This window comes from Xenopus tropicalis, chromosome 1, assembly GCF_000004195.4.
Source record: "Xenopus tropicalis strain Nigerian chromosome 1, UCB_Xtro_10.0, whole genome shotgun sequence".
Classification (NCBI taxonomy): Eukaryota; Metazoa; Chordata; class Amphibia; order Anura; family Pipidae; genus Xenopus; species Xenopus tropicalis.
Genome location: NC_030677.2, coordinates 111,657,156 through 111,675,185, shown reverse-complemented (window position 1 = coordinate 111,675,185; position 18,030 = coordinate 111,657,156). Strand labels below are relative to the sequence as shown.

The window sequence follows — 18,030 nt, the reverse complement described above, 5'->3', positions numbered from 1 at the left end:
AGATATATACCAGTGAAAACTGCAAAATTCCTTGGCTTCCTCTGCATCACTTTGCCCCTTTAATGGTGATGCTTATAAAGCAAGTCTTAGGATTCCATTGAAATGATTGTTGAATTACAGGATACATGTCAAATATGCATTCAGGTTAAATGGGAAAGCAGGTCATCTTGGTGTGTAAGAAATGTTTGAAAAAACAGGCTGCTATCCACAGAGCAAAAGTATGCAAATGCCATGTGTTAAACTTTATTGTACTAACATAGACAGTAGGAGTCACATTAAGGTTAGAGACTCACATCCATTGTGGATGGGAAATGGGAATGCTGGACTAGCATCCATGCTTTTAAGTAAGTCACTTTTTTAATTAAAGAGTGGATTTTTAATTAATTTAGATTTAAAATAAGTAGTTCAGCTGCCAAATAGTAATGGAAGTAATTTTTTCATAACCTGGGAGACCAGTTGCAACTGGCCAGTCAGTTATGCTACAAACAAATGCCATAGAATTTATGTCACTGACAAAAAGATAGAATTCTACTTTTAAAATGAATGTGAATTTTGTGCTGAAACACAATACATGGTCCTGGAGTGGCCCGGCCTCTCGTATTGAAAGGATTTAGGTATATGTTTTCAAGTGTTTGAGGTGGGTTTCTAGCTTGAAAGCCATTTAGGGTGGAATGTTTTGATATGTGGTTTCAGACAAATACACACCAGATGTTACAGAACTACAAGTAAGTACTTGAATAGCTTGGAAGTTGGGAAAGAAAATGTTGGGAGTTGTAGTTTTGAAGCAAATTCAATACAAATGGTTTCTTAATCCACTACTGGTGGTCCTTCAGACCCTTATAAGTAGCATTTGAACTTACTGTTATGTTGTGTTTTTCAGCAAGTCCCAACCAGGGAAGAAAACAGAAGGCTCAGACACACTATAAAACATTAAATAACCAGAGAAAGCCGAGACTGAAAAAGCTACAAAACAATTTTTTTTCCAACAGATATTTAACATGCACCAGGGGGTGGCCAATACCTGGCTTGCTTTTGGTGCCAAAACATCTAATTCCAGCTTTGGTTCATATACAGAGTGATATGTTGGTATCACAGCACAAATGTTTGACATATGTTCCCCATTACATGTTCCACCCTTGCATCCGTTGCTTTTCAGATTTGATCCTCCCATCCGAAAGGAGTTTTTTCTTAAACATCCCAACTCCAGCACTCAGCAAGACTGTAGGAGAAACTGTATTTCTAGCTTCCCTGCAGCTTCTATCTCCCATATCTCTCGGGGAAAAAGGCCTTTTCTTATAGTCCCTTGCTCAAAACATATATGTATTGTATATAACATGCACAAGCCATTAATCCCGTAAAACCAGTTCTGTAAAATGCTTAATCAGCATGATTCTTTATATAGCATGTGACCTATATCTTAACATAGTGTGGTGCTCATAGGCAAATATCAGAAGGACTATAAATTATTAGGATGTAAGGTGTGAGGCTGACCAAACATGAGATTTTTTTTAAAGCAATGCACAGAAAATATACCTTTAGAACATAGATTTTATTCATATAATGTTGATGACAGCAAAGGCCAAATGAGCTTACAACAACTTCTCTTAAGTAAGTGCAAATATCTTCATATCACAGGGCTCTGTATAGTCATAACCTCAGATTCTGCTTTTACCTCATTGCTTTCACCCCTGCGGGTGACAACTACCTGGCCGAAAAGCTGCTATTGCAACCAGTGGTAAAATTTGTAAGGGCCACATCCCCTTTAAAAAAATCTTCAGGGGCCTGGCACAAACATTCTTTCGCCCATCTTATTACTTTTCTGGATGTCTCCCTACACACAGTTTCCTCATTGTTTGCAGCAGGGGGAAAAATGGAATAGGTACAGGTGGGTGGGGAGAAGAACAACCATGCACCAGTCTAATCCCCCCCATCCCTAGGGTTACCACCTGTCTAGAATAATTCCAGCCTAGCTGGTAACAATTGTGAAATATGACAATATAGAAAGGCCAGTATTTATTTTATTCTGGAAAAGGTGTAAACATACCTGCCACCTTCTGCCTGTAGTTGTGGGGTTTGCTGTGTCGTAGTACCACTGATTGCAACTCTACATAGACTTGAAAGGGCACAGTGGATGTTCTGCCAGTTTATTGTTGTACATTTTCAAATGTTGGTTTTATAGGGTATAGCTTAGCATATATATATGCAGTCATTCCCCAGTAGGGGGAGTATGGGAATGACTGCATTCACGAGGTCCCAGAGTTTTTCTGCTGTGGTTACCTTTTTAGCTTTTAATGACAAAGGTTAGTTCGCCCTGGCAGTTAACACTTTCGTGTGCAAGTCTGTGTTAGCATTCTTTTGTTTACATATTAGTTTAGGTCTTTGTCTGTAGCTGAGTTGCTTGTATTAATTTCAGTTTAGTCAACAATGACTTCTGGAGATTAATCATATAATAACTTATTAGCAACTGTTCTTCATTATTCACTTTCTATAGCTTTATTTAGTATTTCTCAAAAGCTTTTTCCCTCTCAAAATACCTGTCACGAGTCCTCTTCTACTTTTCACATTCCTTTCCACCAAGAAAACAACTATTAAGCCACTTTTTATTACTTTCATATATAGCAGGCCGACATAAAAAATGACACACATATACACTAGTACAATAGGAAATGGGGGCCCTGTCTCTAGCCTATCCCATCTGCTCCCCTGTGTTTATACATTCTGCCATCCATCAAACATCCACATGCTTTAACTTCTTCCAATTTAATGCAACAATGGTCAGAGATGGAATACATGGTATATGCACCTCACTTTAGTAGAAGTTCAATTCCTTATTTTTATGTGTCATTGGTTAAAGGGCCTGGTCAGCATCCAGATAAAGCATAGGTCTGATCACAACCATAAACGAGGCAGCAAAATCAATGATGGATTAAAGCATGGAGTATCAAGTTAGTTTCATGTGCATTTTTGATGCTGCAGAAAATGTTGTCCCTAATTTTGGCGCCTGGCATGAAAATTAGTTTTTTGCTGCATTGTGAGGTTTGGGAAATTATTAGCCTGTACCAATCAGGCAGAAAGGGGTTTAGCAACATAAAAAAAGTTCTTTACAATCTTAAAAGGGCAATGTAAATAGAAAATGCTACAACCAGCCATATTAAACTAAACACAATCATGACTGCTATTGTACAAGATCTGAGCATTCTTAGTCATTCCTGTAAAAAATATAATTTTGTTCAAGAAAGAAGCCCGCACATTAATATGTGAGACAGTGAAAATAAGTTGAAGAGTTGAAATATGCAGTCCATGCTGTATAGTCCATATATACCGTACTGCCCTCTTGTGGGTGCCTGTTGGTCTACTTAACCTAACCCTTTGACTTGTCATAATCATTCACCATCCTTTTTATGTGAAACAGCTTGTTGCGAAGTTGTTTTGTCTCCATTTTCTTGGTTTGATAATCAGGGGTCTAGAAAAATAAATTCAAAGTTTGGATAAATCAATCGGTTAGCAAGTGACACAGCCCTCCATTACATTAATGTTCTTGTTAAAGAGACAACTTTTTAGACTGTAAGCTTTTGCAAGCAGTGTCCTATAATCCCATTGAATTCTGTTACCTCTCATGTTCATATGATGTGTTTCTTATCCTGATGGCCTGTATCACAGCATTGGGTTTGTCATTTGACCGATTTTTGCCCAGATATCGGTCGGGCAGGCCTATCTGAGGGCCCCATACATGGGTCAATGAGCTACAGCTTTTATCAGGCTTTGTGCATGGCCACCTTAGGGTTTCCAAGAATTTTCCTCTGTTTCAACACACACCATCCACAGTGTGATAACAATAGTACAATGAGATTTAGAAACAACCCAGAAACCGCAGTACTTCATTCTGCAATTCACCTTTAATTGGTGCATATCACAACATGTTTCGGGAACTTATCCCTTTTTCACTTGAACAGTTTCTTTTAGGTCTGTGTTCTGTATATTAAAATGGTACTTCACCTTTAAGCACACCATAAATAATTACTTTTTAAAATGCTTTTTTATTTTTTTTTTCTCTTTTGGTCCCTGTATTAGTTTCCTCTTTTGGTCCCTGTCTCTCTGTATACTTAGTACATAGGTTGCTAACATTTCTTTAAAGGGGCATATTAAGCCCCTACTGAGCATGACTGCTAATGTCTGTACAGAACAGCTGTTCTGATTTCTGAGTAATTGTTTGTAACAGTTTAGAGCAGAGTTTCTTAACCCAGATTAAAGTTGGCATACTACTTTGTTGGAAGGGCTCACCCACCCTGGGGATTAATAGGCTATTAGAGAGGATGGCCCTGCCAATTAAGTAGTATGGGGTCCTATGATTTGAAGGGGCAGGCCTGGATTTAGGATGACATTCCACAGTACTGAAGAGGATCATATATTCATGCAACTTAATTTTTCCAAATTGTAGACAGTACAAAAATTTACTTTTGTACTTTTTTTTTTGCAAAGTCTTGCGTTTTAATGCGTATTTTGGCTACATGTGCCTGTGCCTGAGCGTATCTCATTCATTCGGGTGCACGCACCGGTAGGAGGCATGTGGCGGTATTTTATGCAAGTGTTTTTCAGGTGTTTTTCGCCTGGTCTGACATTAGCCTAGGACTACATCTTACATTATAATAGGTTATTTTGCTTTATTACAAAAAAGAAACCTTTTACCTTTGCACCTGATTACTGGTTGGCTGAGAACGATAGGGATAAAAGTACAAAATTCTGTGCACTTTTATATTATATGCACTGTCCTTGGGGTTGTCTAAACTGATGTAAATAGCAACTGCTGTATATTAATGACAGTATAGACTGCACATCAAAGCTGGAAAAAAGTATGTGTAAATAATTGACAGACTGGTCCAGAGGTTAAAATGATATTGCAGAAAAGGTAATCAGGTGTTAAATCAATTTACAGAGACAGAGATTTATTTTCATCACTAACCAATGGCTACCTTTGCTAAAGAGATCACAGGTCTTTTATACAGTATTTATTGTTAGAGGAGATCTAAAGTTTTACAAAGAATTAGGCTAGAAATGCTATACATTAGAGATCATGTGTATCCACAAGTGCAGTTGTGGTCCCCACATTTTGCTGACAGCGAGTTACATATATTTTGCGGTAGGCACAGCGCAATTGCACGAAAAGCATCTCAAACTGCAGTGTTTGTTCTCAGAATTCTTGCATCACTGCAGTTTGAGATGCTTTTGGTGCAATTGCGCTGTGCCTACCACAATTGTGTCCAATTAGCCAATACACAATTGCTCATGTACTTCATGGCAAATCAGGCACAGGTGCAGTGAATATTTTTATCTCCCTGGTGTAATTTCCTGTGTTTGGTGTGCAAGTGATGTGTGCACCCTATTCTTTTGGTGCAGGTGAACTGCATCAATTGATGCAGGGTACTGAGGGAACCTTGGAGCTACCACCTAGACCTAAGGTGGCAGTAGCTTCAGTGTTCTCCTGCACCAATAGGCACAGCAGCACAGGAGGGACTGAGCAGGGCCAAGCAAGTACCTTTAATAAAAGTAATTTTAAATGTAACAAACTGTCAGCAAAATGTGGGGACCACAACTGCACCTGAAATTGTACTTTGCTCACTGCTCTTGCGGATGCACATGAACCCTATAATGATTTGGTGCTCTTTACCACCATGTTTGGTGGTACCAACATGTTTGATTCAGAAGCCAGAGTTCCCCTTTAATAATAAGCCATGTAGCATCAACTTATATGACAGACAAACCTCATTTTCCGTTAATGATTTACAACAACCCCTAAGCTTAGCTACTCAGCAGCTGCCCAGAGCACGCTGAGCATGTGTATCACTGATACTCAAAAACCAAGATGACCCCCTGAGCACAACTTGGATCACTATCGTTATAGAGATGCTGAAACGTTAGGCTTGTGCATTAAGTTCAGCATACTGTATAAGCAATATTTGTTTTTAGGGTTTAGTTTTTCTTTAAACTGGGGTATTTTTGCAGTTAGCAAGATAAATTATAGCCTTTATTGATCTGCCCTAATCTCCTGATCTGAATCTCCTGTTGGTTTGTCCCCTTCAGGAACAAATGCACCAAACTCAACAAGAGCCTGAGACCATAAAAAATATCTAATGACTGATTTACTACATATGGCTCTAATAATTTTTACCATTTATTATGCAACAAAACTGTGACATATCCAAATGAAAAAATATGCCTTCTAAAAGATGTCAAGATCATGTTGAAGTCAATGGCAGGTGTCCTTTTAACAACTAGAAGATCTTCTTTGCTTCGTGATTTTAGAATTTTTTTGACACTTTAATAGGTGCAACAATTTCTGCACCTTTTTTTTTCATGATTTTTTTTAACTATTAACAATCATAGTTTCAAAAAACTCTAAGACTACGATAAGGGTTTTTCCTGGAGCCCTGCTAGCTGAGTCCGACCCTGCCCCAAGGTGCGCCTTGCACTTTAGGACATTTGCCTTAATTCGTTTTCCTGGGCTAGATACTAGTTGTAGTTGCTAGTGGTAACTGCATTGATGCAATTGAGCACCTATATTAAGAAAAGTTTTATGGTGGTTAAGCATGTTGCTTCGTAGACCTGGAATCCTAGGGTTGCTAACTGCTCAGCAATGTTCCAAGAAATGGTGCTACAGGTAACACAGCAGACAATAAACTTTACACAAGTGAAACACTTCATCAAATTGACATAATCTAGGTCCCTAATATAGTCTGTTGGGGAACTTGAACCATTATTATTTTTCTATATTCTTTTTTTTATATAGTGCTGGCTGATTCCAGAGTTAAGAAGTAAAAAAGGCCTTTTAAATCACAAATAACTTACTCTTTTAAGATCCTTCAGTCTGTTGTACTCCTCAGCAACCCCCTGTAAAAAATGTAATATTACTGCCAGAAAGCCAGCATATTCTTTGATAGTAGAGGCACCAAGAATACAGAGCAAGAGAGAGAGCATTTGGGAAGGAGTATAAGTGCCGGGGGGGAATTGGGGGGGCCGGGTGGTACCTGGTACTGTGTGGTGCCCTCTGTGAGCCCATCCAGCTGTTTGCTGAGCTGCTGCAACTGATTGTTGATATCATCCATTTCCGCGCACATCACTTTGTATCTACGCAAATCAGAGTCAAATTCTCTTTTATATTCCTGGCGTTGACTGTCTGACTCAATTGGAGGGTACAGACTGAAAGCAGTGAGAGAAACATAGTTATTTCAGAATACTGATGAATATTAATAGTTGTTTTTTTCTCGATTTTGTCCATTTACCCTATAGTAACTACCTCCCATACAACTACTGTTCTGGTCCTGTTATAATCCACCTAACAAACTGCAGCTTTACCTGTCCCACTCTCCAAGATCTCTGTCATCACCAGATTCCACAGCTGTAGTATAGTCTGTCTCGTACTGAGATTCATCCAGCTCTGGGTTTCGCCTCCTTCTCCTGCCCCTGCGGACTGGAGGTCTGCTTCTGCTCTGCTCCTGGGGCTCACTGTCTGACACAGGAGAGCTGCAATCAACATAGCTCATTAATGCTATTATTGGCAGAATCATGCTAGAAATAAGCTGATCTGTGTTTCATCTAATGTCTCTTTAAATACCTTAAGTTAGGGCAATTAATACCTGTGTTTACAGTGAGCACTATGCTGCTTCACTGTCTGTTTATGGCAAAATTAATAAAATATAAATATATGTTTTTTTTTTTATAATGTTTGTGCAACTGAGGACTTGAAATTGCTGACAATAAAACATTTTGGAACATTTGGAATATTTTTTGATACAAGAAAGGCTACAGATTACACAAGGTTATCCTATCTATTGCAGTAAAGTCTGTGATGACAGCTCCCTTTAAAACAATTTAGGGGAGCACTTCATAGTAGCCAGATCTTAAGAGAATACTCCCTGAGCATTAGTAGTTAAGACTTAAGAGATCATTTCATGAGTCTTAGATCTTAGGACATTACTCCCTGACTTGTAGTGAATGGGGATCACTACCTGGACTTTGTACCTGCTCATTGGAGGTGATTCTCTTGCCTCAAAACTGTCTTCTGGTGGTTTGTAGATACTGTTATTGCTCAAAGCCTTTACTGGACTTTGGGGTTTCTCAGAATAAATTAGAGTGGCTGTGTCATCTGGGGCACCATCTGGAACATTCTTTACCTGTGGGTGAGAGGCAGATTAGTGTAGTCAGAAAGTATTTGCAGCACTGATACCATGCCCATTGTTATAACTACTTCACTGCTTGAGTAATACATATTGCTAGTATTTCCTTTTTGATTACATTATAATGAAACATGGTACTATTCATTACTGTATTTGCTTTTAACCAGTCAGGGACTACATCAGTAGCATGGATAGACGAAGTAATAAATATTTTACTACCTTGCGATAATCTAATCTAAGTCATTAAAATGTCACAGAAATAACGGGATTACAGGAACATTGTGCTACATTCATGACATTTTACTACTATGACAACAAATACACTTCCCTCTGAATACACAAGAAGTTTTTTAAAGCCATTAAAATAGTTCATAACAGCATTGTTAGAAATAGTTTATGTGCATTTAAAGCCTCAGGCATGGCAGAGCCCTGGATGGTTTTGTTGTCTGCCCTGAGCAATGGCAAGTCAATATAAACTGCTATCTTAATATACACAATCTACGGACAGTATCACCACTGCATTAATACACTCAGTACATTTATAGGCAAGGTGCAAAAAATGTATAAACCTAAAAAAAGTTCATGTTTGACTATAGCTCATACTGCATTTTGATTGGTGACAAGGGATCCCTCTTAAACTGGGTTGGGAGCACTTATTGTAATACTCTTTCTTTCTGTATACATTCAGCTTTGAAGTTCAAGAAGTTAGGTTATTTTAATGGTAATGGAATTTATGAAGTGCAAGAAGGAGCATCAAGGGAGGCAAGGTGCTCAGGAACCTTACATTTAACTCTTGCTTAGGCAGACATTAAACACAGAGCTCCCTTGTCCTGTGCTTTTTGCCTGGCACTGGATGAACAATTATAGTCTCATCAGGCATAAAGTTCCATGGGGGTAACAGCCCTCCACCACAAGAGGTCTGAAAATGAAAAGATGTACAAAAATCTCTATAATCACATGCATTTTTTTGCTAGAACCTTCCAGGAATGCAGTGTAGAAAACTAAAAAAACTAATTTTATTCATGGGTAAATGCACAAAAAATGTTATCATTTCAGGTCAGAGAATCTTCTGATGCACCGGGCTGTTATGCCACTGCTATGTAAGCATGCCCAATATTTTTATTACATATTTTCAATCATAGCCTTGCAGCTTTATAACAAAAGACTGACACAACCTTTTTTTTAACCTAAAATGTACAAATAGTAAACATAAACTGGTGCGACTATATCATTTTATACATTTAGTATTTCTTTGACTTCCTGATCCTATAACATTGTTTTACATGCAACATATTCTACATATTAGGTTGTAAAACAAAATGATGAGCAGATTTCTGTTATAAGCAAGACTACTCATAAAAGATTCATCCCTAAAAGCAGGTCTGTTTGCCTCCCTGGAACATCTATTCCCAAACAGAACCAAACAACCCATTTAGCAAATCCTCAGCTGTCAGTCTGATCACACCTGGAGGCAGTTGCACCTCTCTTCTACCAGACCTCATTTCTTTAATTTAATCTGTATACTTTTATAAATATATTTGAAGGAATAACAGACAATGTATGCTTTCAAACAGATATGTGCACACGCATGCATACACAAATTCATACACTGGATACAATCATCTGTGCTTCCTCACAGGATTCAGAAATAGAATGCTGCTCAGTCTTTCCTTTCACTGTTCATTTAGTTATGCTCAGATAATTGACTACATCCATATAAAAGCCTTTGTTAAATATTTATATTGGTGTCTTTTGTAACACCTCATCACATACAATGCTCAAAGAGAGAGTGAGTGCTGTTGGAAGAGAAATTAGACTGGAGGTCAGTAGGAAGTAAAGAAATGTAAAAATATACATACAGCAGCAGACTTAAAAATTCTAAACTGAGCCTTCAATAAATAAATAAAACAAAGGCCACGGTGACATTCACTTATGTGTGTGAAGTGCAAACAAACTGGCACAACTCAAAATGTTTTTTCTATGAAAGCAACATTTTTCACCATAAGGGAGGATAAGGAGCACAAAAAAGGAAGAAAGATGGAGGCATATGAATCATGGAAAGAGAGAACCTATACTTGCCCAATCTTAGCCTGCCTGTGGTACGGGGAAGGTTACACCCTCCTACATTGATATGAGAGTGAGGTGTGTGTTCGCCGATACCATTGGGAAGTATGTTAATAAGTCACCAGACAGAAACCGGCCGTATCAGTGAGCAAATATTCACAAACAGTTGCTTTGGCAGCAATACAGAGATCAGAGCACCTGCGTACACTTCTTCACACCCATGCGCTTACCGCAAAAATACCAACCATTCATGTGTACTGCATGCAATTTCATGTGTACCACTGCCATACAATAAATTAGACTTTGTTATTTACATTAAATCCCAGCTACTTCCAAAGCATGCTCTGAAATGAGACGTTCAAAATCTGTACAAATTCTTAGCTTTGTGGAAAATGTACTTTTTGCCTGCACACAACCTTTTGGAATAGTAATTTACTACACCCTTCTGAAGTAACTGCTTATGCTTACTGCCTTACTTTCATTGGCCTTCATACTTGAGTGTTAGGATGAAGACACACAGAGTAAAGGTCCCTTAGACCAATTCGGCAGCTAATTGGCCCGTGTATGAGCACTACCGACGGGCCTGTCTGACCAATATCTGGCCAAATTAGCCTTGATTCTCCTGATATCGCCCACCCGTTGGTGATGTCGCCAAGCAAGCAGATCTTAAGGTGTATAGGTATAAGGTGTAGCTCCATGTGTTTTCACCTTTAAAGATGTCACATATTCAGATTATCATCTATGGAAATGTACATGTGTGTGTGTGTATGTAAGAGAAAAAGAGAGAGTACCTGAGCGAGAGAAGTAAACAGAGGGAGGGAGTCTGTGTGTATATGTCAAAGAGCCAGAGAGAAAGAGAGGTTGAGTTTAGGTATTTTTGTGTATGAGACACAAATAGGGGAATTATTTGGAGAAAGTGAAGGATACACTCTGGTTAGTGGTTATTCATCTTAAAATTAATTTTTAGTGTCTGTGTTTTTTTAATTATTCAGCTTTTTGTTCAGCAGCTCTCCAGTTTGGAATTTCAGCGTTTATCTGTTGCTAAACGCTAGCTACAAGGCAGTGGTAAAATAATAGACTGGAAGAGGGGCTGAACAGAAAGATAAGTTATAAGAAATAGTAATAATGAAATAGAAGTGTCACAGAGTCAGACGAAAAAGGCAAATAATGAAAAAACTATAAGAAATAAATAATGAAAAACAGTTGAAAGGTTTCTAAGAATCAGCTATTTTATAACATACTACAGTAAAAACTCATAGCACTACAGCTTAGAGATGAGTGAAACGGCTGTGTTTTGCTTTTGAAATATTTGAGTTTCACAAAAATACCTATCCAACAGTTTCACCATTTGTTTCGCAATAGTAATGCTTTATGATTGTATTACAGCTGGAAACTTGCCATGACTATGTCACAAACAGTGTGCACTTTTATTTTAATGAATAGAGAAAATAGAAATGCTATTTAAAGTGAAATAACTTTGGCCCATTATTAGGCAACACAACGTGAAGAAGAGAAATTTTTTTTTCAGAATTAATATTAGCCAGTAACATATTATTAATTTAACTCACCTTTTCAGTGGATACAATAAAAGTACAATACAGACAACTTTTCTTTCCCTTGTCTGTTGGCCCTTACTAACAGATCTGATTGGAGTTCATTAAGATATCAGTCTGGTTGTGCAGAAAATCCTTTCTGATGAGAAACACTTTGAGGGATAGGTGTAATTACCAGATGACACTTCTACAAAGTGTGACCCCAATGTGTCATCTGAGGACCAAAACACTCTGATCATCCCAATATAGCCCACACTTTGGGTAGTCAATTTAGACAAAAACAAATCTCCTTTTGTAACCTGGCCAAACAAGTTAAACTTTATGGGGCGCATTTACCAGAGTGTGAGATTAGAGCTCACTACAGAAAAACTCACGCACTTTCTATTCATTCCTATGGGATTCGTAGTTGTCTATTTATCAAAAAGTGAACTCTAACTTTCACCCATTGATAAAGACGCATTTTAAAATCCCAAATGAATGAATAGAAAGTGGGTGGATTTTTTTTACTCTCTTGTGTAATCTAGACAGGTACATATAAATGGTAAACAGAAGTCCCTTGCTTTTCCTGAGTCTCCTCCTATATCTTATTCTGTCCTCACACAAGCACATATATTTTTTTCTTTATAGTCTACTTGTATGCAGGCCCGGATTTGTGGAGAGGCCACAAAGGCCCGGGCCTAGGGCGGCAAAAGTTTAGGGGCGGCATGCTGCCCCGCCGCAAGGAAAGTTTTAAAATTTGGCTCCCATACGGAGCAGTCGGGACCTCTCCCCACTGCTCCGTATGGGAGTTTAAAGGAGCGTTCGCGCAAGCGCAATGGGGAGATGGCGCGTTGCGCATGCGCACTGGGGGGCGCGTTCATGCATGCGCACGGGGGGACACCCACAGGGGCGGCCTCGGGGCGCCCAGGATAGAAATCCGGCCCTGCTTGTATGGGTTAGGTCACTGGAGCTACTGCTGTCTCTTCACTTCTGCACGTAATAATATTCTCTCCTCATCATATGCTTTATATGCTGTTAAATGTAAATAAATTATAAGGGGCTATTTATCTTGGTGAGTACACAAAGACGATCAAATATACCATACCATATATACAAGAAAATACGCCATTTGTTTTACCCCACCCAGCTAAATATAGGTGATTTATTTGCTTTCTACTTATAGGAAACCCCAATTCCTCCCTACAACTGAAGCCAACAAATTATTTCTCATATACACTGAAATTTTGTCTTGTTCCTTGTTCTATTTGTTTTGTTCCAGACTATTTCATTGCAGTGTCTATATGAGTTTACCTCATCAAAACAAATATGAAAATAAATAAGGTTCCCCATACAGAATATGCTCTGTCAATATTTAAATTTAATCCAAAACTTTATAAACAGGATATTTATTTTCTTTCATGCTTAGTGTCACATGTTCAAAGCAAAATGTGTATCTCATGTACCATTTAATTTTAAATGTACCACTCAACACTACAGCATGGGGAAGATCTTCAGTATAAACATGATAAGAGCTTTCTTTATAATATTAGCGATTTTGTTCTTTTCTTGTGCACAGAAATTGGCAGGGAACTGTGCGGTTAGCGGGAAGCATTTATATACACACTGTAATAGCTTAATGCACAACACACTCCAAATATTAATTCAAGGACAATGAACCACAGGCAGGTATGAGTACAGAGAGCATGATTTTTAAAAACTCTAACAAAACACACTTAGGGGCAGATTTACTAAAACTGTTTCTTTTTAAAAATTAAAAATATTTCCATGAATGTCTGACATTTACTAAAAAGACTGAACTGTAAAAGTCAGTGTGGAAAAAAGTAGCAGAAAAGTCACTTCTGAATATTTTGACTTGTTGCACTGAAACCTCTACTTTTTCAAATTGTCACACAAAAAAAACAGGGTCAAAATCTGAAAAACTCTAAAGTTTCCAGGAAAGGGAAGAGGCAACTGCCATTGAATTCTACATGATCTCCTTCTACATGAAGTAATAGCTGTTGAATTGTTAGATTTGTATTTTTAACTGTTTTGTCACACAGTAGATCTTGAAAAATTCACAACTTTTTTTCTGCGACTTTTAACACTATAAAATCAGAATCGAAAAAAAACATTTGGACGTTAGTAAATGGCCCCCATCTAAGAATGTCATATAAACATAGGTCTCTGTAGGCTATATGTCAACAGATGTTGTTGTATAGAATTATAGTATTAGAGAGAATATGGTGCCATGAGTGCCTTTAATTTCATGTCTTACCCACTCCTCTACGTTGGGCCCTTCCTGGAAAGAGGTAACAGGTTTATCCCAGTTAATGTTTGGTTGTCCATATTGCCAGATCTTGCGTCTTGTCTTTGAAGCAAAGAAGGATGTAACACACAGTAAAATGACTATGATAAACCCACAGACAATGGCAATGGCCTTAAGGGAAGATAAAAGTGAATCAATACATGGTACAAAGACATAAAAATAAAACAAATGTTAAACAGAATTTTTAATAAGATTGGCTCACCTCCTGCGGATCCACCATACAGTAGTGATATAGATACTGATTGGCAAAGCCTATTCCAGAAGATACAGGAGAGTAAATCTGGTTACACATCATCATCATTTGACTATAATATAAGCTGCCGCCCATCTGGGACCGTGGATTAACCCCAACTACATAGACAATCGTGGCAATGAGGTCCAGTATGGCCAGAACGGCACTTAGCACAAGTATAATCATAAAGAACTTTCGTGACCTGGAACCACTAGTTTTGGATACACTTGCTATGAACAGCCCAAGGTTAGCAATAAAAGTCAACACTGCCATGGCCATCATAAAGCCACTTGCAGCTTGAGGATTAGTCATCCCATAGCCATAACCAGAGCCATATCCATAACCAGAGCCATATCCATAACCATACCCTCCATAATAGCCCCCCATTCCTCCCATAGTACCCATCATCCCCCCGTAGTTATATTCCCAAGCCAAGGTGGAAGCCACACAGGCAAAGATAGCCACGCAGAGGAAAACTATAGTTCCCTGTAGGATTCGTACTATCCCAGGAGGTGATTTCCATTTGTAGAAATTTTGTGGAGGTATATCCTCCTGGTAGAATGAGTTGGGATGGGGAGATTGGATGGGGTAAGCAAAAGATCCTGGGGCATGGCTGTTTTGATGATGATAAGCACTTGGGGGGCTGTAGACTGGAGGGCTGCCATATCGGCTGTGATTGTACATTGTGGCTGATGGACCCTGTTGGAGAGAGACAAAATTAGCAAATTCACTTATATAATTTTTTCTTTTCTGTCTCCTTTCTTTGTTCACACCAAATCTCTTCTCACTCACCTCTAATTCTCTCTCTTTCTTCATTCATTCTTTATCTCTCTGTACCTTTCTGTACCTTTCCATACTGTTGTAACACACACCCTAACTAGTATTTGCTCTCCTGCTTTGGTTTTGATATCTTTGTTTCTTTCACTGCAGCTTTCTCCTTATCATTTATTCTACCACTTGCACTGCTCCTTTTCTCCACTTTTAACTTTTTTTTTTTTATGAGAGATACACTGAGCGGCAACAACAACCTTTTACAAATATATCTACTTTCATCCTATATGCAGTTATTTTTATTAATATTCAACTTGAGAAAAAAAACAGCATAGTATGCCCTTCGACTCCATTATATCATCTTACTCTTTTAGCCCCCCCCCAACAGTAGAACCTGATCCTCACCTGTGTCTCTGAACTAAATATTTCATGGGTCCTTCTGTATATTTCCAGTATCTATGCATCACCCTTCCTACTCTATAAAGAATTTTTCACAGTTTTGGTGAATTACTGACCCAATCTATTTCCAATATTCTCTTTTTTTGTGGTTCTTTCCACCCTTGAATTGCAAGTGGGTAAGTGAAATTAAGGGAATCTCAACCTACCTGTCAAACCATCCTTCCGTCTCAGTATTCAGTTTGGGTTCTGATGAAACACAAATGTTGTAGGTTTTAGTATTATGTTCTGTTATCTGGCAATGTCCCCCTCCCTTTTCTCACACTGGCTCTCACATGCTCCGCCTCTTTATGCTTACAAAGTCCTTTTTACTTCTCGGTCCCACTGTGTTTTTTTTGTTTTGCTACTTATAAAGTATATTCTTTCTGCTCCGTGCCACCATTTGTTTGTGTCCTTCAAACTACTTCCCCCTCTGGCTGTCCTTTTGTGTTTTGCACTCCATCCTGTTCCCTTTCCTGTTATTCCCAAAAACATCCACCTACTCCAGCTGCACCTGCTTCTCTCTCATGTCTACATGCTTACACACTACACATACTTTTTAATTCTGTCGATTGTTACATAAAAACTCAGTCTCCACTTACCTGTGACATGTTTGTCCTTTTTTTCCACTCTGCTCTCACTTTCCGTCTTCTCTCCCTCCCTGACTGCCTGTTTTTACTCTTTCCTCCCTCCCTCTGACTTTTCCACCTTTCTTTGTTGGCCAGGAATGGCGTTCATGGGATTAATGATTAGAATCCAGCTCTGCCCACAGTCACACTGTGAAATCCTCCCCTTAGGGCTCTGCTACAACTGAGAAGTTCAGTTCAGTTCCCAGTGTACTGCAACAGGGGCTTCCTGGTCAATATTTTTTTAACTTTTTCTCTGCCAGCAGAAAGTTTGTCTGCTTTAGGGACTGAAATATATAGTACCAAATTATATTGGGAAATATATATTTTCAGTTTAGCATTACAAAGTAGCCTACAGCAAGTTATGTTATTACCCATGGAGGACGTCAGACTCCACCTCTCTCCTAGCTATTAGGTTTACAGAGTACAACAAATGTGCAAGGGTTGCCTATCAGGGCAGCTGGCACAGTTAAGACTTAGCAGGTTGCAAAAGCAACAGATAAAGCCCCCTGCTGTATATTTAGAAGAGGGCATGAGGGAGGTCTTTGTATACTAAATAGGTACTTTACCTTAAAGTAAAATATAATATAAGTAGTTTTAGTCTAAGACAATTTGCATTTGGTGTTTATTTTTGTGCTTTTTGACTTTTTTTTACATTTTTTGTGATGCTTTCAGTCATTGGATTAAATCATCTATGAGGATGGTGGAGCTTAATTCCCCAAGCAACCCTGATGACAAGATAGCATTTTCATTTGCATGCTGGCAAAAGGCAGAAATTGAAGGCTAATAATATGAATACAACAAATATAAACACTAAAAACCAGTTTAATATGCTTAAAATAAGTCCATTTACAATATAGTAAAACTAGGCAACCCAGCCAGCCCAGCTAGCCCTCTCCCTTCCCCCCAAGTTAGTGTGCGGGGAGACATGGGTGCAGTGGTACATGGCTGGCACCCCACCACCTATGCACCCTAGGCTAGGGCCTCTTCTGCCTACCCCTAGTTCTGGCTCTAATCTTAAAAGAGCAATCTCTATTTCAAATTCAGGTATGCGATCCGTTATCCAGAAACCCATTATATAGGGCAAGGACATCTCCCAAAAACTCAATTTTAATCAAATAATTCACATTTTAAAAATGATTTTATTTTATTCTGTAATAATAAAATAATACATTGTACTTGATCCTACCTAAGATATAATTAATCCTTACTGGTGGCAAAACAATCCTATTTAAATCCTGTTTACATTATTTTTTAGTAGATATAAAGTATGAAGATCCAAATAACAGAATGACCCCTTATCCACAAAAGCCCAGGTCCTGAGTATTCTGGATAACAGGCCCTGTACCTGTTCTAAATACTCAGTTCCTTATTTTCTACATTACTAAAACACTGCATTTGTGGTATCTCCCTATAAGGGAAACAGTCTGGAAAACATTTACAACTGCAATGCTGAACATTCTTGTCTTAGGTTTAACAAATCACTCAAACTTGTCAGAAAGGTCTCAAAAGTATATTGCCCAGCAGTGCGCTGTATGTGAGCGCTTTCGAAAAACAGAATAGAGAAATAGAAATATTTATAAAATATAAAGAAATAGATGAAGCTAAAGTTTTTCTAACTCTTACCATTAATAGGTTCTGGATGTTTCTGGTCTGCACTTCCATCCATCTGAATAATGTTTTATTTTTCATTTTCCTGTTTGTGTCCTAGAAAAATTTTGCATTGTTTTCTACATCCTGTAGGCTTTACAGTTTTAGCATTTAGGCAAAGCCCTGCCCACATTCTATAGGTTGCTCAGGGTTATTAAAGACAAAATGTGTACATGTGTACAAAAATATGTAACATCACATTATCATATTTGCATTTTGAGGC

General features: G+C 38.3%; 1 protein-coding gene across 3 annotated transcripts; it reads right to left on the bottom strand.

The window, feature by feature from the left end:
• Positions 1-1,530: 1,530 nt before the first annotated feature.
• Positions 1,531-17,813, bottom strand: ocel1.2 (occludin/ELL domain containing 1 gene 2). 3 transcript variants are annotated; one of them, XM_031902205.1, is made up of 9 exons: positions 17,784-17,813; positions 15,702-15,741; positions 14,296-15,024; positions 14,043-14,204; positions 8,017-8,168; positions 7,351-7,518; positions 7,023-7,194; positions 6,844-6,885; positions 1,531-3,463 (listed from the first exon to the last, which is right to left on the bottom strand). In XM_031902205.1, exons 3-9 carry the CDS (start codon positions 15,007-15,009, stop codon positions 3,362-3,364), a joined length of 1,512 nt encoding a protein of 503 aa, XP_031758065.1. In that variant the 5' UTR covers positions 15,010-15,024; positions 15,702-15,741; positions 17,784-17,813; the 3' UTR covers positions 1,531-3,361. The 3 variants fall into 3 exon arrangements, with proteins under 3 accessions (XP_031758065.1, XP_031758061.1, NP_001072761.1); NM_001079293.1 differs by lacking the exon at positions 17,784-17,813 and adding an exon at positions 16,134-16,210 and having other exon boundaries at positions 1,534-3,463; XM_031902201.1 differs by lacking the exons at positions 15,702-15,741; positions 17,784-17,813 and adding an exon at positions 16,134-16,499.
• Positions 17,814-18,030: the final 217 nt, after the last annotated feature.